The following is a 24,183-nucleotide window of genomic DNA, read 5'->3' as shown; positions in this document are numbered from 1 at the left end:
ACTTCCCCTCGCTTCAAGTCAAATAAAAGGTACTAAATGACACCTTTGCCGCACAAAAGTGGGTTTGTCAGAAAGAAGACCCTTGTGACTACAAAATATCCAAATTTGATGTTTACTGAGCAAATATTGTGGCCACGGTGACGAGTTGAAGTGAAATTTTTCGAAAGAATTTTTTTTGTCTCTCCACTCTAGCGCTGATTGCTCCACTCTAGCAAACGCAATACACACTAATGTAAAAAGCCTTTTTTTCTTCATTTCACACCCTGTCTTTGTCTTTGTAGCTTCGCTACTGCTTTGCGGGCAGCAGTCACATAATAAACGCTTTTTTTCTGGATAGTAATATGTGACTGCTCCGCAGCAGTAGCTTCGCTACTGCTTTGCGGGCAGCAGTCACATAATTACGGTGTTTACATGACAGCTCGTGTAATTACTATGCTCCACATGACTAATTATATCCCTATTAATGGAGAGCATATAAATATAGAAGGAGGGAGGGACTGGACTGTTGGCCGGAATAAAAACGCCCTTTTGGGTGAAAGAGTGCAGTCATGAATATTAAAGCTGTCGCTAGTTTCTCCAAAGCTGCTCTGTGGACCAAATCAAGCATCTTTCTTTTGTCCTTGACACATATATTAGCCGCCACTTGGGTGAACTTTTTAGAGAACCTGGGAGTTGCTTTGTTCCGTCTAGGTGCACTCGAGCAACTATGGAGAACATCATGACTGGGCTTGAGTCCAAAATGGCACATATGGAAGTTCATGAAGAATTCTAGTGAGGTTTTGGCAGCTTTGAGACACTGATTGGGTGACAAACCCCCACCCAGTTGCCCTCATTTAGGATGAACCAGAATAACAAACGGCAACAAATGACAATGTTGTACATCAAATTCTAATTCAACTCCACAAAAAAGCATGTTCAAGCAGGGCCGGCCCAGGCTACAGGCGAGCTAGGCAGTCGCCTAGGGCGCCATCTTGTGGAGGGGGCGCCAAATTGCAGAAAGGAAAAAAAATAAAAAATTAAAAAACACAAACACAAAAAGCCCTCCCCCCCTCTCGTATTTTCTAGCATAAAATGTTATATAGCAAATATATTTTATTGAGTTCCTTTTTTTTTTTATTACTTCTATTTCAAATAAATGACTGTGAGTTCACGACCTGCTGTCCTGGCGCCCTGAACCTGACCCGCTGCTGCCGCTTACAATGAATGAAAGGTAGGGGGAGGGGTCGTATATCATCTCAGAGTGTAGTGGCAGCACTTTAGAAAGATAGATAGATGGTTGGCACACTTGTGTTGTTTATACATTGATATCGACAACAATGAAAAGGTCCAAGCCTTCAAGTGCTGCATTAAGAAAGCGGCGAAAGGAGGAGGAGGAAAAACGGGCCCAGGGTAGAGGTATGTATGTCAGTCAATCATCATTGTTTATAAAATAAACACGAAAATAGCGTTAGCTTCTTAGCTTGCTTGTAACTTGTTTACTGCACCATTACATCCATGCTAGTAGCTACTTTGCACACAAGAGTGGGGCAACGCTTGCTGAGTTTAAACTAAAAGAGCCAGTAAGTCCAGATACCTGCAAATGGATTTGCACAAGTCATTGTTTCACATAACCACATTAATTTATTAATTTATTGAAAATAAGAATTATGTGCTGGTTTAATGTAAACATCGATATAGTAAATGCATTTTTGTTTTAACTAGATGCGCTGAGAAAATATTTGCAGCCACAACAAGCACCTGCAGAAGCTGTGGTAAACAATCCTTCAGTGTCATCTTCACCAAAGGCTACTGAATGTAAGTGCATGGATAGTGCATTTAATACAAACAGCCATAATTTCTGACATTGTATTCTATCATAATGCAAATGGATTTGTTTTCCCTGCTTTAACACCAAAATAATTTGAAGTGATGTATTTTGTTTAATGTACAGCTGAAGCAACAGCCAGTCAAGCACCAATCAGCAGTACTTTGAGTGACACAAAGCTCGATCTTCTAGATCCAGGTGACTATTTCAGTTATATCAGCTATTGCTGCATCATGTACATCCATCCATCCATCTTCTTCCGCTTATCCGGGGTCGGGTCGCGGGGGCAGCAGCTTCAGGAGGGAAACCCAGACTTCCCTCTCCCCAGCCACTTCAACCAGCTCCTCCGGTGGGATCCCAAGGCGTTCCCAGGCCAGCCGAGAGACATAGTCTCTCCAGCGTGTCCTGGGTCGTCCCCGGGGCCTCCCACCGGTGGGACATGCCCGGAACACCTCCCCAGGGAGGCGTCCAGGAGGCATCCGAACCAGATGCCCGAGCCACCTCAGCTGGCTCCTCTCAACGCGGAGGAGCAGCGGCTCGACTCTGAGTCCCTCCCGGATGACCGAGCTTCTCACCCTATCTCTAAGGGAGAGCCCGGACACCCTGCGGAGGAAACTCATTTCGGCCGCTTGTATCCGGGATCTCGTTCTTTCGGTCACGACCCACAGCTCGTGACCATAGGTGAGGGTTGGAACGTAGATCGACCGGTAAATCGAGAGCTTTGCCTTTTGGCTCAGCTCTTTCTTCACCACGACGGACCGATACAGAGTCCGCATCACTGCAGACGCTGCACCGATCCGCCTGTCGATCTCCCGCTCCATCCTACCCTCACTCGTGAACAAGACCCCAAGATACTTGAACTCCTCCACTTGGGGCAGGATCTCATCCCCGACCTGAAGACGACACTCCACCCTTTTCCGACTGAGGACCATGGTCTCGTATTTGGAGGTGCTGATCCTCATCCCAGCCGCTTCACACTCGGCTGCGAACCGCTCCAGTGAGAGCTGAAGGTCCCGGCCTGATGAAGCCAACAGCACCACATCATCTGCAAAGAGCAGAGATGCAATGCTGAGGCCACCAAACCGGAACCCCTCCACTCCTCGGCTGCGCCTAGAAATTCTGTCCATAAAAGTTATGAACAGAATCGGTGACAAAGGGCAACCTTGGCGGAGTCCAACCCTCACCGGAAACGAATCCGACTTACTGCCGGCAATGCGGACCAAACTCTGGCAACGGTCGTACAGGGACCGAACAGCCCGTAACAAGGGGCCCGACACCCCGTACTCCCGAAGCACCCCCCACAGAACTCCCCGAGGGACACGGTCGAACGCCTTCTCCAGATCCACAAAACACATGTGGACTGGTTGAGCGAACTCCCACGCACCCTCGAGGATCCTGCGGAGGGTGTAGAGCTGGTCCACTGTTCCACGGCCAGGACGAAAACCACACTGCTCCTCCTGGATCCGAGATTCGACCTCCCGACGGACCCTCCTCTCCAGAACCCCTGAATAGACCTTACCAGGGAGGCTGAGGAGTGTGATCCCTCTGTAGTTGGAACACACCCTCCGGTCCCCCTTCTTAAAAAGGGGGACCACCACCCCGGTCTGCCAATCCAGAGGCACTGTCCCCGATGTCCACGCGATGTTGTAGAGGCGTGTCAACCACGACAGCCCCACAACATCCAGAGTCTTTAGGAACTCCGGGCGGATCTCATCCACCCCCGGGGCCCTGCCACCGAGGAGCTTTCCAACCACCTCAGTGACTTCGACCCCAGAGATAGGAGAGCCCACCCCAGAGTCCCCAGACTCTGCTTCCTCAAAAGGAGACGTGTTGGTGGAATTGAGGAGGTCTTCGAAGTATTCCCCCCACCAATTCACGACGTCCCGAGTCGAAGTCAGCAGCACCCCATCGCCACTATACACAGTGTTAATGGTGCACTGCTTTCCTCTCCTGAGACGCCGGATGGTGGACCAGAATTTCCTCGAAGCCGTCCGGAAGTCGTTTTCCATGGCCCCACCGAACTCCTCCCATGTCCGAGTTTTTGCCTCAGCAACCGCCGAAGCCGCGTTCCGCTTGGCCATCCGGTACCTGTCAGCTGCCTCCGGAGTCCGACAGGCCAAAAAGGCCCGATAGGACTCCTTCTTCAGCTTGACGGCATCCCTTACCGCTGGTGTCCACCAGCGGGTTCGAAGATTGCCGCCGCGACAGGCACCGACCACCTTACGGCCACAGCTCCGATCGGCCGCCTCAACAATGGAGGCGCGGAACATGGTCCATTCGGACTCCATGTCCCCCACCTCCCCCGAGAAAAGGGAGAAGCTCTGCCGGAGGTGGGCATTGAAACTCTTTCTGACAGGGGATTCCGCCAGACGTTCCCAGCAAACCCTCACAATACGTTTGGGTCTGCCAGGTCGGACCGGCATCTTCCCCCACCATCGGAGCCAACACACCACCAGGTGGTGATCAGTTGACAGCTCCGCCCCTCTCTTCACCCGAGTGTCCAAAACATGCGGCCGCAAATCCGATGACACGACTACAAAGTCGATCATCGAACTGCGGCCTAGGGTGTCCTGGTGCCAAGTGCACATATGGACACCCTTATGCTTGAACATGGTGTTCGTTATGGACAAACCGTGGCGAGCACAGAAGTCCAATAACAGAACACCGCTCGGGTTCCGATCAGGGGGGCCGTTCCTCCCAATCACGCCCCTCCAGGTCTCACTGTCATTCCCCACGTGAGCGTTGAAGTCCCCCAGCAGGACGAGGGAGTCCCCAGAGGGAGCGCTCTCCAGCACACCCTCCACGGACTCCAAGAAGGGTGGGTACTCTGAGCTGCTGTTTGGTGCATATGCACAAACAACAGTCAGGACCCGTCCCCCCACCCGAAGGCGGAGGGAGGCTACCCTCTCGTCCACCGGGGTAAACCCCAACGTACAGGCGCCGAGCCGGGGGGCAATAAGTATGCCCACACCTGCTCTGCGCCTCACACCGTGGGCAACTCCAGAGTGGAAGAGAGTCCAACCCCTCTCAAGAGGACTGGTACCAGAGCCCAAGCCGTGTGTGGAGGCGAGTCCGACTATGTCTAGTCGGAACTTCTCGGCCTCGCACACCAGCTCGGGCTCCTTCCCTGCCAGAGAGGTGACATTCCATGTCCCAAGAGCCAGCTTCTGTAGCCGGGGGTCGGTCCGCCAAGGTCTCCTCCCTTGGCCGCCACCCAGCCCACACTGCACCCGACCCCTTTGGCCCCTCCCACCGGTGGTGAGCCCGTGGGAAGAGGGACCCACGTTGCCCCTTCGGGCTGTGCCCGGCCGGGCCCCATGGGTGCAGGCCCGGCCACCAGGCGCTCGCCAGCGAGCCCCGCCTCCAGGCCTGGCTCCAGAGGGGGGCCCCGGTGACCCGCGTCCGGGCGAGGGAAACGCGTCTCCAAAATTTATCATCATCATAGGGGTCTTCTGAGCCGTTTTTAGTCTGGCCCCTCACCTAGGACCTGTTTGCCATGGGTGACCCTGCCAGGGGCATAAAGCCCCAGACAACATAGCTCCTAGGATCATTGCGACACGCAAACCCCTCCACCACGTTAAGGTGCCGGCTCACGGAGGGGCATCATGTACAGTGCTCAGCAAATATGAGTATACCACCTTTGAAAAATGTAAAGATTTCGTTCAATATCTCCCCGCGACCCTTGTGAGGAATAAGTGGTCAAGAAAATGGATGGATGGATGGATGTTCAATATCTCAATAAACATAAGAATAATTTCCAAAATATTGACAAAATGTTTTCTGTAGAATACGCACTTGACTCACAACATGAAAGTAAGGTTGTAATAGGATGCATAGATTACAAAATCTTCAATTTAATCAAATTAACTAATGCAAAAAAAAAAAAAAAAAAAAAAGCAACCCACAACAAAAACGACTACATCTAGTATTTTCTATGAGCTCCATGACTGTTATGGGTAGCAACATGTCTGCTAGGCCTGGAATTAACAAGCCTTTTTCTCGGGGTCTACTTATTTGTGCAATATGTACTCTAATAAATAAAAAAAATAAAAATAAAAAAAACTCTTAGCAGAGATGCAGTCATTTCTTACCTGGCCAAAATCCAATATGTCAAGCATGGAACTTTTAGTTTTTCTAGAGGAGAAAAAACTTAGAGAAATCTATCCCAACATGTGGGTAGCACTCAGAGTGGCCGCTACCATATCAGTGACTGTAGCATCAGCTGAGAGATGCTTTTCCAAGCTTAAGCTAATAAAAAACTATTTAAGGTCTACCATGTCACAAGAACGGCTAACTAGACTGGCACTTATCAGCATCAATCAAGAAGTATCCAGGCAGCTATCCTTTGACGCACCAATTGATGCCTTTGCTGCAAGGAGGTCCCGGCGTGCACTATTTTAAGTATTTGCCGTTATGTTCCTAAGTTATTTAGTAAAGTTTTTTTTGCATACTATTCACATTATCTGTGAATCACCTTATTGCCAAAGTTTTACGATATATCAAAGTTTGTATATTGATACATTTACTATTTTTTGTATCTTACACAATTATTAATGTACATAGTGAAAACATTTTGAGGTTTTAAATACTGTCATTTTGCAAAAATTGCAATAAAAAGTTGCATTGCATTGTACTTCTGTTATTTTTCTTATTTTTATTTGTTTGTTGAATTTGGTATTTATTGTGTGGTGTGCTATTAAATATATCTATAATTTTTTGTGTGTGTTTTTTTTGTATGGGATTGGGGGTGGGCTACCATGTACATTTTCGCCTAGGGTACCAAATCATGTAGGGTGTTCAAGGGTAGGTTTTTTGAACTCCTCGTCTGAAACTGATCCTTCAGGATACACCGACCCACTGAGCTATGCACAATCCTAAACGTACCCCAATCCCTAGCTCTACACACCAACCTCTATAGTCACCAGCACCTCTAAACTAGTGGTTCTTAACCTGGGTTCAGCAAGTTAGTCTCAGGGGTTTTGTCATTGGTGAAGACACACATCCAACTCAAATGTTTTGTTTCCATGATACGCCCCACTTTTTTCATTGGTTGCATGTATACGACATTGCTTGGCCTATCTGTGCTGCAGGCAATTTGGTGTGCTCAGCAGTCAACTTGTGACTGTTGTGATAGTACGCCGTGTGAGTGAATCAATCAATCAATCAATCAATCAATCAATCAATCAATCAATCCATCCATCCATCTATCCATCCGCTGAACTGCTGCGTCCCAGTTGGCTTCGGGCAGTAGGTGGGGTCACACTGAACTGGTTGCCAGCCAATCCAGAAGGGCGAGAATTTCGAACCCAAAACCAGTCTGAAAACTATTGGCTAGAGCAGGGTTCACCAAGTCCGGTCCTCGAGGTCCAGAGTCCTGCAGGTTTGAGATGTTTCCGCTTCAGGTGTGCTTGTGGGCAGAAACATCTCAAACCTGCACACCAATTCCAGACCTTGAGGACTGGAATTGGTGAACCCTGGGCTAGAGGGTTGCAGGAGTACCCATTGTGAACAGCTAAGATGTTAATCTGCTAAGTAGAAGGTGTTTGAGTCACAAATGGTCAAACAAAAAGGCTATTGTAAAGATATTTGGGGACAATTTGTTACATAGGGTGGCAGTTCCACTTACTCGTCCAAAGATAAGGCCACCAAATGGGAAAATTACAGAGCCCCTCTGGTGTCAGGGTCTGATTTTTTATTTTTTTTTGCTTAACACGGAAGTAAAAGAAAGAAAGAAGAAAAGTGTTCGAGCGCCTCACAGTGGCACAAGCGCAACATTACACATCAACTGATTCCATAAGTCTACAGTTTAAGGTGAAAAGAGGCAGCCGTTCGCTGCTAATACTGCTGTCAAGCAACCACTCGAACGTTGCGTGCGCATGCGTATTACATAACGCCACAGAAGAGCTAAACCGTGGGTACGGTTTAGTAAGCCGTGGGTACGGTTTACTAAACTGTGGGTACAGATTAGTAAACTGTGGGTACAGATTGTTAAACTGTGGGTTCAGTTTACTAAACTGTGGGTACAGATTTTTAAACTGTGGGTACAGTTTACTAAACAGTGGGTACAGTTTACTAAACTGTGGGTACAGATTGTTAAACTGTGGGTACAGTTTGCTAAACTGTGGGTACAGTTTGCTAAACTGTGGGTACAGATTGTTAAACTGCGGGTACAGTTTACTAAACTGTGGGTACAGATTAGTAAACTGTGGGTACAGATAGTTAAACTGTGGGTACAGATTGTTAAACTGTGGGTACAGTTTACTAAACTGTGGGTACAGATTGTTAAACTGTGGGTACAGTTTACTAAACTGTGGGTACCCATTAGCAAAAAACAAATAAAAATTCAGACCCTGACACCAGAGGGGCTCCGTAGAAAATGGTAATGAGAGGATGAGGTTTCAGCAGCAGTGGAGATATACAAAGTCCAAGCTCAACGGCAGATAACTACAAAAGATGGCAGCAATAACAGTAGACATCTCTTGATAGAAATGGACCACGAGCCACTTCAAAGTGACCGGAGTGCATTAGTGACTACACAAAGCTCCTTTTTAAAAACAGTCTTTAACATCAAGGAGCTGAGCTTTTTTCGACATTACTTCGTAATAGATGCATTGTTGGAAAATCCACTTGAGTGTCTTTCTGTTGCACGACACAGGAAGGAAAAGCGTCACAGAGGCACCAAGCTCCATTAGGATCCATTCGAGTAAGCGGCTAAATAATGTAGCGGTGTAATTAATGCTCGGGTAGGCTGGAAACGCACGTGGACCGTCAGTTCAGTTGTCACGCAAGCCTTTTTCTAAATGAAATGACATTACGAAATTGTGTTTTCCTTCAGTTACAGATTGACTGCAGTGCGTCTTGAAAGAGGGCCGACTGCTGACTGACGGCTATCGTCTTTTGGGATTGGTGGGATCCGAACCAAATACATCCTTTCGCTGCCTTTACCAAAGCTGTTGACGATGGCAGACAAATGGACGCTAATTTCTCAAAGGTCAGCAACCAAACTCGATGTTTAGTGTTTACAGGGATGATGCCCTTAATTACTTTCTGCTCCACCCATTTCGGGTTTGAAAGAGCGAAACCCCCGGACGGAAATTTAAGTAAGAGGGGGGCGTCGAACATGGAGGAGTATGCGGGGGGAAGAAAAAAATGAAAGACGTGAGTTTTAGCAGCCGAGCCTTTGACGCAGGCGGGGAGAGGAAAGGGTTGCCATGGAAACCAGCGCCATGCCTCCAATGAGCGAGGGAAGAGAAAGGGGACAGATTAAATGCATGACAGAAATTGAGCTTTTGATTCAAGGTGTCTTTGTGATCCCAATAACCCTTTGTTGTCCCCATAAATATCACTCAGGCATACCTACAACTTTGGCAGTTGGGGTTGTAGGATTGCTATATGAAGGGGCAATGGGGGAATTGGCTGTTAGTATGTTTATTACCTCACTAATTACTTTATTAGACATCTGGCTATCAAAAAACAAACAAAGAGGGGGGTAGGCAAAAACAGAAAAAGAAACTGTTGCAGTCGGATTCTGTTTCTCGCCAAAGAGACAGACTGTGGGAGGACGCCGCGAAAAGGCAAAGCGTGTGTTTCTCACTTTCCACCGCAAGACTCAACGATGATCAAACCAATAACGTGCGTGTGGACAGATGGAACATACGCTCCATCTCATTAGGAAACAGCCTCAGCGCTGCACAAACGGTTACCCCAGCAATCAAAACAAACTCCCAGAGAGAATCAAACCCTCCATTAACTCACATTCTAACCCATAAGACTAGATGGATAAAAGTCTTGGGACGTACCTCTCAATTGCTTAATTATCCAATAAGGGTTTCCACGGGACAGCCCTAATTCATGATCAAGACTTTCCGGGGGACAGTTTAGAACAGGCTTTACCAATTCCTGTCCTCGAGGTCCGGAGTCCTGCAGCTTTTAGATGCTTCTGCCTACCAACAGATACTAGAGATTTGGATCGTTATCAGCACGGCTAATTTAATCTAATCTAATCTAATCTAATCTAATCTAATCTAATCTAATCTAATCTAATCTCGACTGATTTAAAATGATTATATGAATCAGGAGTGCTAGTGGGAGGAAACATCTAAAACCTGCAGACCTCGAGGACCGGAATTGGTGAGCCTCGGTTTAGAAACTTGGAGGAATCCGTAATAGAAGAAGCAGGAAATCCCTAACCTTTATCTCTTAACACCCAAACCGTTTAACCTCAATTCCTTATCAGTCTAACCCTGCAATAAAACTGCTCTGGCCCTGCCGACAATGACGTTGCAGCTTCCAATCAACACCGCGCTCACCCTTCCAAATGGATCACTAAGTGCACAACAATGTCCATTTTCTATGACATCCAACAACTGGCCCATTCCACTCACCTGCTCCTGACCCTTTGATCGTCAGCATTATTATTCAACCGTTCGCATGCAACGCTAAGTGGCTGCAGAGCTAAAAAGGTCACATATTATTGTGCTAATTTGCTTGTGCCAAGAAGACAAAAGAAGGAAACAAGATGGAAAGGAGAAGAGCAGGCTAATAATACCTTGAGAGATTCATTTGACATTCAAGCTTTCACTTATTTGTTTGCTGCAGCAGATGGAAGAGTGTTTGAAATCATTTTTATAAATGGTATGCAATCGTCAATGCGTGTTGTGAGTCAGACGCAAATTCACTTCAACTGCTTGACGTCACTTTTGATCGTGTTCAATCCGCACCTCCGAATTCCACCCCCTGCCGCTGTCCATCGCTTACATCAAATCTACGTGGATTGGCAGACAATAGGCCCGATTTCACAACGGCTCGGGCTATTAACGCTCTGACCTTGGATTTCAAACAGGCAATTTGTCTAAAGCGCTGGCCCTTTCCCACCCCCCTTTCCCAGGCACTCACTCAGTCCAAGTTGTTCCATTAGTATGTGAAGCGGCGACTCTCTTACCTGTCAGCAAACTCCCGCTACCCCCCTAAAAATGTCTCTACTTTCCAGTCAACGCCTTATGTTCAAATTGCTGCGATGAGCGCTTCAGATCTTTTTATTCTCTTTCAAGCCTCGAGGTTTATCTCACACATCTCATCAACAGGCATCCATGAACAGTTTAGAGATAAGCATGGTCTAATGTTATCTTTTCATCGCAAATCCAAGAAGTCAAGTAGCTCCAGAAAGATAGAAAATGTTGCTGACAGACCATTTTGCCTATAGCAAACATTTGGACCGCTTTCTGGAGTAAGCCCCACGCTTGGCAATAGATATGATTTCCCAGCTTTGTTGCATGTTATTAATCTCCAATAGCAAAAATACAGGCAACACGCAAAGGAAAGGGAAGGAGTGGGGGCTAAACCTAAAATCCCCTTTTTTTGAATCCGCTTTTCATTTCCCCCAGAGCTGTTCTGATTAGACAAAGAGAGACAACAAAGCATCTGAGATACCGATTTATCTGATGCGTGTTGTTTGGATGACAGAAGACTTCTACAGCCTTCAAGCAGCCAGAATCAAATCGATACGGGGCATATCAGATGAAGTTTCCCTGACCATCACAATATATTGCCCAAGTTCATATGAGTCAGTTACTTCATAGTTGTTTCTTGACTACCTAAACAGGCCTCTATATGTTTATTTGATGTTTAGTACAAGACCCTGGCCGGGGAAAAACTGAGCCACAAGAACACAGATGCACATAACAGGATATTGAACATGTTGAGGAGAGAAAATGACCAATGACTTTCATCACTCTGACCCACAAGCACCATTTGAAGTGTATTTGGGTCAAAATTTTATTCCAAATGTACCTCTCATCTTTAATATTATCAACCAAGCCATCCATCCATTTTGCGGTCAACTACTCCCATTCGCCATTCAAGTTGAACATGATGTTCCACATTGCATCGAGCAATTGGCACCAATTTGCTAGCTCGACGCAAAAAGCCTCATTTCCCTCCATCCTTTAGCTTGCGGCGCCAAGCCCCTTTGTGGACGACTCATAACAGCGCTGTTTAACCACCCTTTCTTCATGCAGCCCATTTACTTATTGTCTTGCTCTCCCTGTATTTGTCCGCCAATTTGTTCTTGCTCCTTACTCTTCGCCCTTGCCTCCATCTACCAGTTCAGGAGAAATTACGCTTGCCTCACAAACAAATCATGCTTGCAAAAAAGGGCCTCGCTTCCCGGACTTAAAGAGAAGGAGTTGCTCCATTAGGGGTGACACGAGGGAACGCGAACCACCAGGGAGCTGGGCTTAATGACACGGCTCTCTGGCTGTATATGCAGATAAGTCCCAACTATCAAAGCCCCTTAAAAATATAATGAGAATATAAGAAGAATATACATATTAGAATAGAAATGACTAAGGTAGTCTAATAAAGTCTACACCGGCACAGGAGACCCAGAGACCCTCCATCCAAACCTTTCATTTCCACCACTAAACTGTCAGCTCTTGCGGTGCAGCTAATGCGGCAAATTAGTGAGACAGACGCTTGAATTCAAGAGTTAGGCCTCATGTCCAAATCCACCCTTCGGCGGCTAATCGATTACATCCACCACTTCAAACCGGATGGCAAATAAAGGTGCAGATCAGCAGACACTATTTCAGGTATCTACCCCAAGCTCAAATCTTTGGACTTTGTTGGATGAGATACACTGAAAAGGACCTTAAAAAGAGCTTGAACGAGTGTAAATAATGCACAGTTGACCTTAAAGAACATGTTGTAAAAGTGTTGGCCAAGTAAACCAACATAACATAACGAACGCAGCGCAACTCTGGACCTCTTGTGGTTCTTCAGGGAAGCAAAACCAGAAACCGACAAGCATAAAAAAGGACACGGACTCACAAGGAATGGTGCGGAAGTAGAGGTTGTCCCGGATGATCTGCTGCAGCTCGTGGTCTACCGAGCCTTTCTGGAAGCGCAGGTTGAGGTAGTGGCACAGGTCCTTGTCGATCACGCCCCCTAGATAAACAACGTAGTATTAGACACCTTGCCGGTAAATCAATCAAGGGGCTGAAAGTGAAACTCATTCACTGCCAATGACCTCTATAAGCGTCAAATATCCATTTTTACTGGGCTGCCACTGAATGAGTCAAGTCAAAAGGGCTTGGAGAACGTGGGACAAAAAGAAATACCATAGTAGTCCTGCAATGTTCGCCAAGGGTGACTCTATTGTGTGAAATGGAACGACAGGGAACAAGGGTTCAAGTTCACCTGTAAACTTTCTGCAATCCAACGAAGGATGGGGCCTCTGTGAAAGGGAATAAACGAAAGCCGAGTTCTCCAGGTCTGTTGTGCTGAAAGCAATTGTCGCTGTCTAACTATTCGTCTGTTTCGTTGAGTAACGTGTGAAAAGCACTGCTGCGCCTCTGATGTTGGTTTTGCAGAAAAGAACACCAAAATATTGATTTCAATTCATTACATCTCACAAAGAAATGTAGAGCGCCCGATAGTTCCCCAATGCCTGGCGATCTGGCATCTGTTGGATTGGCAGAGGTGTTAATCGGAGCATGTGCAGCAGAATGTCGGCATATAAATCACACGCCGATTGCATTCCCTCCACAAGTTCTGTGAATGAATTTTCATAAGGAACCCGTTCATCTCGCTGGCTCAACATGCAGGAAAAAATAAAGTGAAGGGGGCGGGCGACAGAGGAATGGAGGTAGAGGATTAGAGAGATGGACGGTCGGGGCAAATCCCAAGGGGGACCGAGAGGAAGAAGATAGGGGAGGCATGGAGGGAGGGGTAGGGGGGAGTAGTGAGCTAAAACAAGCATCAACTTGACCCCTCTTGGGTTCCCCTGACAAATACAGAATCCATCTTCTCTGCCACGCATCCGTATAATCGCATTTAAAATGACGGAAGGCGGGAGGGAGGGAGGGCAGCGTGATTGACGTGACTTCAGGGATTCCGCAAGGCAAGTCTCCAAGCAAACAAGTCCAACCTTCAGATAGCATTCAGCCCCATCTTCTTCTACACTGCGACGCCAAAACATCCACGTTGACTAGCAAAGAAAGCCCTTCCGACAGAAAGTGCCACCGAATTCATGATTGAAGGTAACCCAGTTTGGAAGTTTGCAGGCATATCGACGAGGTATTAATTGCCACACTGCACACACATGCACTCATCCATCAGAGCCGAACTCATTTGCGGCATTCTAATGAACGAGACTCTGAATTAAAAGAGTGCATCTACGCCTCGGTCAAAGGCGCCGAACGGCACATCAACGGCCAATTTGCATTTGCATGAGAAAGACGAGCCAGGCGACCGATCTGCATGTGGAAAATAACACACACGTTAACACGACACACTTAGACGGCACCTCTCTTCGGTGGTCAGCGTCCTTCTCGCCACAGGTTTCCCGTCGTGAGTTTATCTCCACTGGTGAGAACGCGACGGCGGATCTCTCCTGCTGGGATTCACCGGTCGCCCGACTCAATCTCTGCTCGCTGCAACCGAGCCGCGACCAGCCAAATGCTGACAACCACCACCCCCCCCCCCCCCCCGCCCCCCACTTCACATCACCTCACCCTGCACGTGTGTGCAGTCCACAAAAAGGAGCTCAAACGGGAGAGCGCAGAAAGGAGCGAAGGGGAAGCAGCGAGGAGAGGAAATGAGGGAGAGCGACTGCTGCTGATGCTCCGGTGGCGCGAGACGATCACGCTGGGAGAATTGTCTTCTCCAAGATCCCAGATGCAGAAGCTCCCCCTGTCCGCCAGTCAGCATACTGCAACACTTTCTATTGCCTGTCACGTTGGCAGCTTAACGTCCTGACTTCAACCCACTGCCAATATGCACTCAGAAAGTCTTCCAAGCCAAAGGAGGCGGAGTTCAGATTTTTATCCAATCCAATTCCTGTGAGTGTTCCCCCTCCATATGGAGGTTCATTGTTCATGACCTCGCAAGATCACAGATTGTTGTTTTTCATGGCTTTTTACAGAGCAAAGAATAAATATAGCGTCACTGTTGGCAGAAATCTTGTTTGTCCAAATATGGTCTATTTCACCTTTATTCACAACTTGGCCTGTCCCCTCGCTGTTATTTTTACGCATTATTAACCAATTCGAAGTGTTGAATACAGCTTGAACAAATCTTGACCAATCCACAGTCTGGGAAATGCTGTAAAACTATTGCTTCTCACTCACCCTGTGGGAGCCGTGCAGCACCGTATCGTCTCAAGACTGGAAGACTGGATGTATTTTGTGTCTTGTTAAAAAAGGACAGCTGTCGTGCCAGCCAGCCATGAAGCTAAGTTTGTGTGCAGTCTCATTTCTGTCTATTATACGGCTTCACCAGAGCTCGTTTTATTTATTGGATCACTTTCATGGCTCAAAGACCTTTGGAAAAATGAAATAATCACAGTTGTTTGCTTTTGTGAAGTATTTAAGGCCTTTTGTCTGATTTTTTGCTTTGGAAAACCAGGAGGCAATTCCAAAAATCTGTGATTCTTTTCCTTGTGCAAACAGCGCATAACTTGCAGATGATGAAACATCCCTCGCATGCAAAGAGCCAAGGGCTGCCACACCAGGCGCTTTCAGGTAGAAGGATGAAAACCGTAGTGCTCCACAGCAGAACAGCGTACACCCTTTTCTACGCTCGCTCGGCAGGTGCCGCCGTCCATGTCCCGCCTCGGGGCGGCAGATTTGGAATGAAAACAGCCTGCTCGGGAGTTGAAAAACAAGCGAGCAGCTGGCGCCTCGGGAGGGAATAAAAGGTGCAGCTGACTAGTTAGGACGGTTACAAAGTCAGATGGACTGCAAAATAACCAGGAAGTTTCAACTTCCTGGTAGCGTGGTCTCTATTGGCTCTGGCTGTTGACACTGTGTAGGAGTGGGATTTGCAGAATTGTAGGCCTGAACTTCACTTGACCCTTGAAGATAAAAAGCAGGCAACTTTCATCTTTGCATTCAAGTCGAAAGGTGGCCGTGAACCTGTGGGCCACCAGGTGCTCGCTATTCTTTGAACAGCGCCACAGCATGGATGCAGACGGAAATCAGCTCAGATATCCAAAGATGGAACACATCCGAGGTTCTAAGCCCGAGTACTTGACTTGCAGGTCGCATGCACATCTGATCTCCACCAAGGACAAACTGGAGACCTTAAGTCGGGTCTCCAGGTACTTGATCAAGGCTTCGGAATTCAGAAGGAAGCTAAAGGCCAGGACTCAGAGGATGGAGGAAGACCTCAATGGCCACTGCCTTTCAGCTTGGCTCGCTTCCTAAAAGCTGAAGCGTATCATTGACACTCGGCCAAATCACTTCAAACCGCATTGACACCCAAACGTCTTCTGTATCAATATAATTGATTGTGGTCAAGGCTTTGCTAAGTCTTTGTCATCTGATTTCTCAAGCTGACATTCTTCTGTTGCATCTCCCCTTTTGCTTGTTTGGATAATTGGACAAGAAACAATCCTCAAAACCAGGATACTTTTTTTATTCAGCTCATTTGCATGCCATAAGTGGCTGAAGAGCGGACAGTTCGAGACTGTTTTTTTTTAACAAGGCGCCATTTGTCTGGAGTTTAGCATTTCCGACTCTGAACGAGACGGTCTTGGGTTTGATCTTGGGCTCAGTTCTTTTTGTGTTATTATTTGCAGTTTCCACCTGGCTTACTCACATAGTCCGAAACAAGCCAACAAACTGTGACCTGTATTGCCAGGTTTCTTCCTCCTCTTTTTCAGTTTCTGCAAAACTGCAGAATAAGAGAGGGGACATCCAAGACAGCTCATTTGTAGGTTGACTTTACCCACTCACGTGTTGGCCCCTTTCACAAAGAACAAGCTTGATGAGATCACTCTTTTCAGGATTTTATAGCTTTACACAAAAGTTCTTGGTAAGTCGTTTATTCGGCCCCCGTCACACATATTTTGTGTAAAACTGCTCTAGTGGTGGAGTTGAGGTTTTGTCACCCACTCACCTCAGATGCCGTTTAAGAAGGCAAATTTGCAGGATGACTTCGATTCCCCATATCGCGTTGGCTCATTTCACACAGTTTAGAGAAAAATGTTCTGCTGCTAACTTTCAATCTATTCTGATTTATGAGCGTTAAACTGCGGTACGTGGTTAATTTAATACTTTAAGATAGAAATAAGAGTGAATTGTCACCCGAGGGTCACTCAGCGGTAAAATTCCACTCACTTATCGTGTGGAGGATCCACCTCCCGCTGCCAAAGTGCCTCTCTGCCGCCGTCTGAGGAGGCGGCGAGTGAGTAAAAGTCGCAGGCAGATATGATGAAGGGCGAGCACGGGACACGTTGCAGTGCGGTTGCCATGGCGACGATAATATTCCTGTCACGGTGAAGACGAAGTTGGTATAAAGAAGCTGCCGATGCCTCCCGCCCCGGGTGGTCCTCACAGCAAAAGATGCTTGGCATATACTCCCTCCCTTTCGTTCAATGGAGTCCAATGGCAGCAATTTGCTTGTGGAAGGAACTTGGCTATGTCACTGGAGTGAGTGAGCGATGCATCAAAACAAGGCTTCAAGGTAGCCAAAGATCCTTTGCAAATGTTGCGGTGATGATGTCGCAACGCTCACTTCTCATTATTGTCTTGCTTGGGGCCCTTTTTTTAATTGAACTCATCCAGCCAAAGCTCAGCAGCTCTGCAGTCTGCTGAGCTCAACGCCGCCAATACGGAAGGAAGCGTCCCCGATGTAGTGCTCGCGCTGTTGTTATGTGACGATGGAAAGGAATTACGGCTTAGCATAGCCAAACACTTTTGCACAGGAATATATGCCGAGAGAAATCGACAAGAACAGGTCAATCACAGTGAGTATTTGCCAGAAAAATCTGTCTTTTTAAGTTTGAAACGGCCATTTTCTGTCGCCGTCATGTGCATTTCTGAGGCGGGCAGGGCAAGCCTGAGCAAACAGACAGCAGAATGAACCAATCCGCAAATCAAGCACCTAGGAATTGACCTGATTTCAGCAAGAAGTGACCTGATTTCAACAGGAAGTGACCCGGCACTGAGCTGATTTCAACAGGAAGTGACCCGGAAGTGGCCTAAAATGAACAGGAAGTGCTCTGATTTCAACACAAAAGGCGCTTTCACACCGCAGGAACTTATGAAGGAACTTCCCTATGTTCCGGGGGAGTTTGTCCAAAGTTTGCGTTCACACACAAAACCAGTTCCGGGTCTGGGGGGGTCGAAACGGTACTACCTAAGTTCCTAGGCCTGAGGAGGGTATTTGGGTGTACCCTGAACTACACAAGGTGGGGGCGTGTTGTCTAGTGTGTTATGATTGGTTGACTGGGTGAGGAGGTGTGTCGTTTTGGTTAGATGATTTTTTTTTTCCCGCGGTAAAGCCGCCATTTCGTCTTTACTATACTCTATCGGGCGCTACGACTTTTTCTTCAAACATTTCGGCAATGGAAGGATTAAAAAACCGAGAGGTGGACGGACGAGGAAGTACAGGCTCTCCTGAGCAAACATGGGACGAGGAGACCCAACGGCACTTCGAAAGTCCAACAAGAAACGATAATAACCGCGAAGCTAGCAGAGTTAACATTACACACACAAAAGCAGGTGAGGGAAAAACTAAAGAAACTCCAACAGGACTAAAGGAAACTCAAGGACCACAACAACCACAGTGGAAATGACCGCAAAATTAATAAATGTTTGAAAGACTGGACGACATTCTCGGCCACCGGATGGGGTGTACCACCAATAGTACAAAGGAGGACTCTGCAATCACCATGCTGGAAGCAATGTGCAAGGACACGGCAGTGTGCGAGGATTCATTGCCAACAGCCTTGCTAACACACGAAGGTAAGACAGAATTGCCTCATGCACATCTTTGTATATAAATTTATTTAGGTCGATGCTTGGTCGCAACGTGGCTTTTACTCCGCGCTAGCATTAAACTGTTAGCGTAGCATGTTAGCTTAAGCTTGGCAAAGTCACGCATCCAGGGCAACTCCGAGCCCATGTAATGTGAAATCATTCCTAAATCAATTAACCTAGTAAACGAAAAGTATTGTAGGCAGCTAACGCCGAAATAGCCCTGCTTTCAGTGACGAAATTGAAAAGCTTCGTGAAAAGGACGTGTGGAAGCGAGGCATACTATTCACTGTTAAAAGCAAAACAACCACTTCGTTTTTTTTTGTTTGTTTTTTCCTTAATACAAAGCTCTGCATTCAACGTAACTAAAACGTTTTAACTTGTTAGCCTCATCATCTAACAACTCATAAAAAAAACAAAAAAAACAACTCCTAAACAGTTCTAGGGAAACTGAAAAATAATGTTATGTACTGTGACTTACAGCTGGACCTTCTCTGTGCTCTCCTTTACGTTATGATGCCTCCCTGAACAGTCCTGGTATGTTTCATTTCATTTTATATAACTTCAAAAGCTTCATTTAAAACTTTTAAAGCAACACCCCACTCACAATTAATTTTGCTTCGTTGAATAAGGCAGTGTTTTTGTTTGTTTATTGGACATTATAAACAAATGAGTAGCAGTTAACATTTTAAAAGAAAGAAGAAACTTATTGCAATCATTCATAATAGTTTACATGTTCAAAGGAGTAGAAAGCAGTTAAAAACTTGTCTAGTCCTACTCATTTCATTAAAAAAAAAAAAAAAAAGTACATTACTGGAATGTATTAATTTACTACACATTTTCTTTTACTGGAATGTACTAAAAGAAAATGTGTAATCCTGCTTGTGTAAACAATTGCACCTTAACACATGCGTGCATTTGTCATTAACGTATGTACATGAAATTCATAGGCATACACAATAATAAATCCTCATACTCACATATACAATTTTCATTTCACTCATAATGGTGCATTGAGAAAGGGGGGAAAAAAAAGTTACATTCCTGCAATTTTACTAGTGTGTATTGCCTAAAAAAGCTTCAAGTGCATGCCGCCATATTTGGCAATGTAGTGTGGCATATTCTGTTCTGTAACTATGAAAAATGAAAGTACATTAACGTGAGTGCCGTGTTTTACCCCTACCTAAATCATTGTACTGTACTCTTACTCATTGCACGAATCTGTTGAAACCGTTTAAGTCGATGCGTTAGGAAGGTACAAGCGAGGATGGTCCGTCCACAAGCAGAAACTGCGCCACTCGAACAGAGTTTCCTGCCCCTTTGTCAAGTTCCAATAAGTTCAAAGTCATGTAACTGGAAGCTCATCAAAAGTATTTACTGTCACTCATTGTACATTTACATCCCTATAGGTTAGCGGACACGGGACCGAGACCACCTATTTTTGGAATACCTGCACAAATTTGATGAAAAGAAGGGGGAGTCCACGAGTGCAATGTTCTTAGAAGAAATGCAGTTGCACAAGGAGGACCTTGAACTCAGACGCGAGCAGCACAAGGAGGAAGTTGACCTCAGAAGCGAGGAGCGCAAGGAAGATCAACACGTGGCACATGAGCTGGTTGAACAAAGGCACAACGGAGAGTTCCAAATGGGCTTCCTGGCAGTCCAAAACAGACTTGTGGACACAAATAAGCCAAATGCATAAGTAATAAATGCTTTTGTTTTCATATCACTTTTGTGGTTCTGTTTTTTTTTCCACACGAATAAAAACTTATGCTCAATGAATTCTTTTTAATGTTTTTATTTTTGACAAACAGTAATGCAAACATAATTACAGCGTCCCACCATTCAGAGGTTCTGATGTTCTTCCACTCCCTGCGCGGAACACACCCAGATTGGTAGAAGTGGCAAATCTGAAACAGAAACACAACAAATTAATAAATGTTAATATCTACATTAATTACTTTTGTGCAACAGCCTTGTGATTTACATGACAGAATACCTTAAAATAGCGGAATATGCACCAATTTATGGCCCTATGATAAACCACTGGCTTGAGGTGGCAATCTGACACTTCCAAAATCAGCACTTTTCCCAAAATCCCGGCACCTTTGTTCTAACATTCGTGCATCGTCAAAGAAAGCAAGCCATTTCAACACTTTGGATCGGTCAATCATGTGTTTAACAGAAAAAAAAAGAAAAAAAAAAACATGCGGACAGACTAACAATACATCCAGGTCCAACGGTATTATGAAATACGCAGCGTACATGTAGCGTGAACAGCAACTCGCCATCAAGCCCTATTTTGCCGTGAATTGCACGAGAACTAGGCAGGAAACACCAGTTTCCAGCGATTGCCCTTTTCATGGCAGAAAGTACGACAAAATATCCACAAACGACCGACGCGCGGGGACACACGCAAGTAGACGTGCAACTGAACGCGCCAGTCATACGTTGTGTTTAAGGCACTAATACACTCTGTAACTTCATTTTTTTTTTCGTGTTCTCCACCTTGCAAGGGGAGCTCCGTTACATGTTACAGCTTAATTCCGATGTGAAATAAATTTCGTATAATTGTGTTTAAACCTTACCAGTGCACGTCTTCGTGCTTGCAGGTTTGACTGTCTTTCCAAGTGAGCAAGTCCTGCCCATTTCTCATCTTGATGTGGTAATACGGCGGGTCCCAATGGTTCTCATCAACCTTTCCCGTGAAGTTCTAATTGCTGCAAACACAACTCTGTACAACATGACAAGGAAAACGAAAAGACGATATGCCTTGTATCATAACAAATGGCGATGGAGGGTCAAAGGTCGCGTTTTTCAACGTCACACTGGTTGTTTGTCATTCAGTTTTACCGGTACCCGCCACTTGCTGGACAGGCGGGGTAGTGCTGTTTTTTTTCCTCCCCTGACATACGTCATCAGTCTCATTTGAATAAACTACCCTGCCTGCTTTCATGCCGTGTGAACGCAAACTCGTGGGCCGTTCTTCGGACCCGGAACTGACCCTACCATGAACTCAAAGTTCCTGGGCTTTTTGGTGTGAAAGCGCCTAAAGTGACCCGATAATGGCCTAAAATCAACAGGAAGTGACCTGATTTCAACAGGAAGTGACCCAGAACTGCAAACTTAGCTTGTAGCAGACGTGTGTGATGTCATGCATGTTGTGATCACGTCTCTGGTCAACTGCTGAAAGGAGACTCTGTCCTCTTTCATCTAGAACTGCTTCAAACATCAAAGCGTATGTAGTAGGAATGGAAGAATGTTGATTTGTTGTGATTGTATTATAATTAGTGCTGTCAAACGATTAAAATTTTTAATCTGATAAATCACACTTTTTAATTATTGATTAATCACGATTAATCAGCTAAATTACTTCGCATATTCGCGTAATATAAAAAATACAAAATACCGTAATATTTTGACATTAACGCATTTTATTATCTGAACGTCATTTGCAAACAATGATTAAATGCATGTACGCATTTGCATGCATGCGTGTATTGCTCAAAACGTAACAGCATCATATCAATTGGTTGCAATTCAGCGATTATTAATTAATTAAACGCAAATTACTTTTGTTTTATCTAAAGTCCCGTCGGGGTGTTTTTTAAAGTGAAATTTACCACCGAGCACACCAACTGGAGTCACCCCGCTCATTTTGGAACAGGCGTAGGAAATGCCGTGCATTGACCTAATCACTGACCTGAGCAGCCTTCAATGTAACTATCCGCGGTTACGTTCAAGGCTCAAGCGCGGTAAAAAAAAAAAAATTGTGCGATTAATCTGCGTTAATACGTGATTAATGCGACATTTTTTGTGATTAATTAATCTATTAACGCTTTAACTTTGACAGCCCTAATTATAATGTATTGCTGTTAATCTTTTTGTTATGTTAGTGTTGTCTTTCTGTAAAGCGCTTTGTGACAGCTCAGGCTTTTTGAAAGCGCCATATATAAATAAAGTTGACTTGATTTGACTTGACCTGATTTCATCAGGAAGTGACTTGATTTCAACAGGATTTGGCAAACTGTTCATCTTGCAAGAGTCAGCAGTCACATCCAAAATTTCCACAGAGATTTTTCTAGTTTCTTGATAGTCTTCAATGAAATGTCCTACATGTCAGGTCTTTTGGAACCAGTAGTAGCAGTCGTGACCCATCATTAACATTTTATTCCGTGACAAACTCAAAACTGAATCTATCCAGTCTAGCGTTTAAGGAGACGCTCTCTCTTTCTTGCACGGACTGAATGACCTCCCAAGTGACTATCGCTTCGACAAGTGCGTCCTCGCCGCCAGTGTCAAAACCGGCACCACGCTCGGCCAATCAAACGCCCCGTTGGCCAATTGGATTTGGCAGTCTGACTTCAGATCACAGTAAAGTCACAAATGCCAGGATGGACCAATGACTTGTTCAAAAACACAAACTCACTATCACGGTTTGGCCACAGGCTGCTACGTTGGTGCCTGCAGTGCATCACTGCTATCTAGGACAGAGCGAGAAAGGTCACAAAACGTAAGCTGAGTTTGGAAGCAAATCCATGCAAATGGTGTTGCAGTCCATGGTTTTAACGTAAAATGTCCTCCAAAAGAATCATCAAGATAGTCCACTAACATCAAAGTTTGTGTTGTTTTTGTCAACAACTACAATTTTGTACCCGGGAAATGAGTCCAGCAACCGTCGCTAGAGATAAATCAACATTAAATCAAGCTATGACACCGGTATAAATTGCACACGTGAGGTTTTCTCCATTTTTGTAAGCGTATCATCCTCTTGCCCATCAATTGACATTGCAAAATTGCTGTATGGCAGAAAGATGTTTTTATTGGTCTCAAAACAGGATGTGTTCTTTGACAAACCATGCAAGTGAAGGCTAGCGCTGTTTAAAACACGAAACAGGCGTTCATGCAAAGCCAGTGAAAGTCTATCTGGATGCCGTCGCCGCTGCGGTGGTACGCCGTATCAACTCAAGCTCGATTCAGAGTGATAACGCTGTCTGTCCTGACTTCAAATGGAGGATTATCCATACAAAGTAACACAAATTAGCAGACGTCAAGATTTAAACAGGCTATATCATAAGACAGAGCTTCATCATTTAAAAAAAAAAAAAAAAAAAGCGATATCACCAATTTCTATCCTAGACATCAGCTCCCATCATTTTCTGTGAGGACAAAAACGATTTCCGCCGCTTTGCAGTGCAAAGACACTGAGTCACTTTCGAAAATCAACATCTAAACAGGGCTGCTCCATTTTGCCAGTAATGACTGTGCAGAGCGTCACATTGATTTGTTTCTTTTCCCCTGCTAGTTAGAAGAGGCTAATTACTGTGTCACCAGCTTGGTGCATCCGGCTACTGTTGAAACAAGTGTGATCCCGACAACAGAGAAATTCCCAAAACAAATAAGTCATTTCAAATTACACAATATCGATTGGATCGAAGGACAAAGAGCCACAGACTTTAAAGCGGGCATTATCAAACTTTTTGGGGACTATGACAAAGTTTTTCCAAGGACCCCGTCATAATCGGAACACCGATTAAACATGTACGCCTAACTGCCATAGGAATTGAAAAACCTATTACCTATTGCCTATTTTCAAGACAAAAAAAAAAAAAAAAAGAC

At 45.5% G+C, this 24,183-nt stretch overlaps 1 protein-coding gene and 1 long non-coding RNA gene across 2 annotated transcripts in view; one reads left to right on the top strand and one right to left on the bottom strand.

The window, feature by feature from the left end:
• The window catches only part of magi2a (membrane associated guanylate kinase, WW and PDZ domain containing 2a), a 550,070-nt gene extending 535,389 nt beyond the window's left edge, over positions 1-14,681 (bottom strand). The window contains 5 exon segments of the mRNA XM_077498878.1: positions 12,632-12,748; positions 13,001-13,037; positions 14,109-14,311; positions 14,355-14,494; positions 14,572-14,681. Of these exon segments, the coding sequence (XP_077355004.1) occupies positions 12,632-12,748; positions 13,001-13,037; positions 14,109-14,311; positions 14,355-14,494; positions 14,572-14,681 (607 nt within the window).
• A 2,190-nt stretch (positions 14,682-16,871) lies between these two features.
• LOC144004208 (uncharacterized) lies at positions 16,872-21,319 on the top strand. The gene is made up of 3 exons (XR_013279236.1): positions 16,872-18,552; positions 19,048-19,101; positions 19,974-21,319. It is a non-coding gene; the product is annotated as an uncharacterized LOC144004208 (long non-coding RNA).
• The last annotated feature ends 2,864 nt before the right edge of the window (positions 21,320-24,183 follow it).

The sequence above is a fragment of the Festucalex cinctus genome, chromosome 16, assembly GCF_051991245.1.
Source record: "Festucalex cinctus isolate MCC-2025b chromosome 16, RoL_Fcin_1.0, whole genome shotgun sequence".
Taxonomy (NCBI): Eukaryota; Metazoa; Chordata; class Actinopteri; order Syngnathiformes; family Syngnathidae; genus Festucalex; species Festucalex cinctus.
Note: the sequence above shows the minus strand (reverse complement) of the source record. Positions and strands in the feature narration are given on the sequence as shown.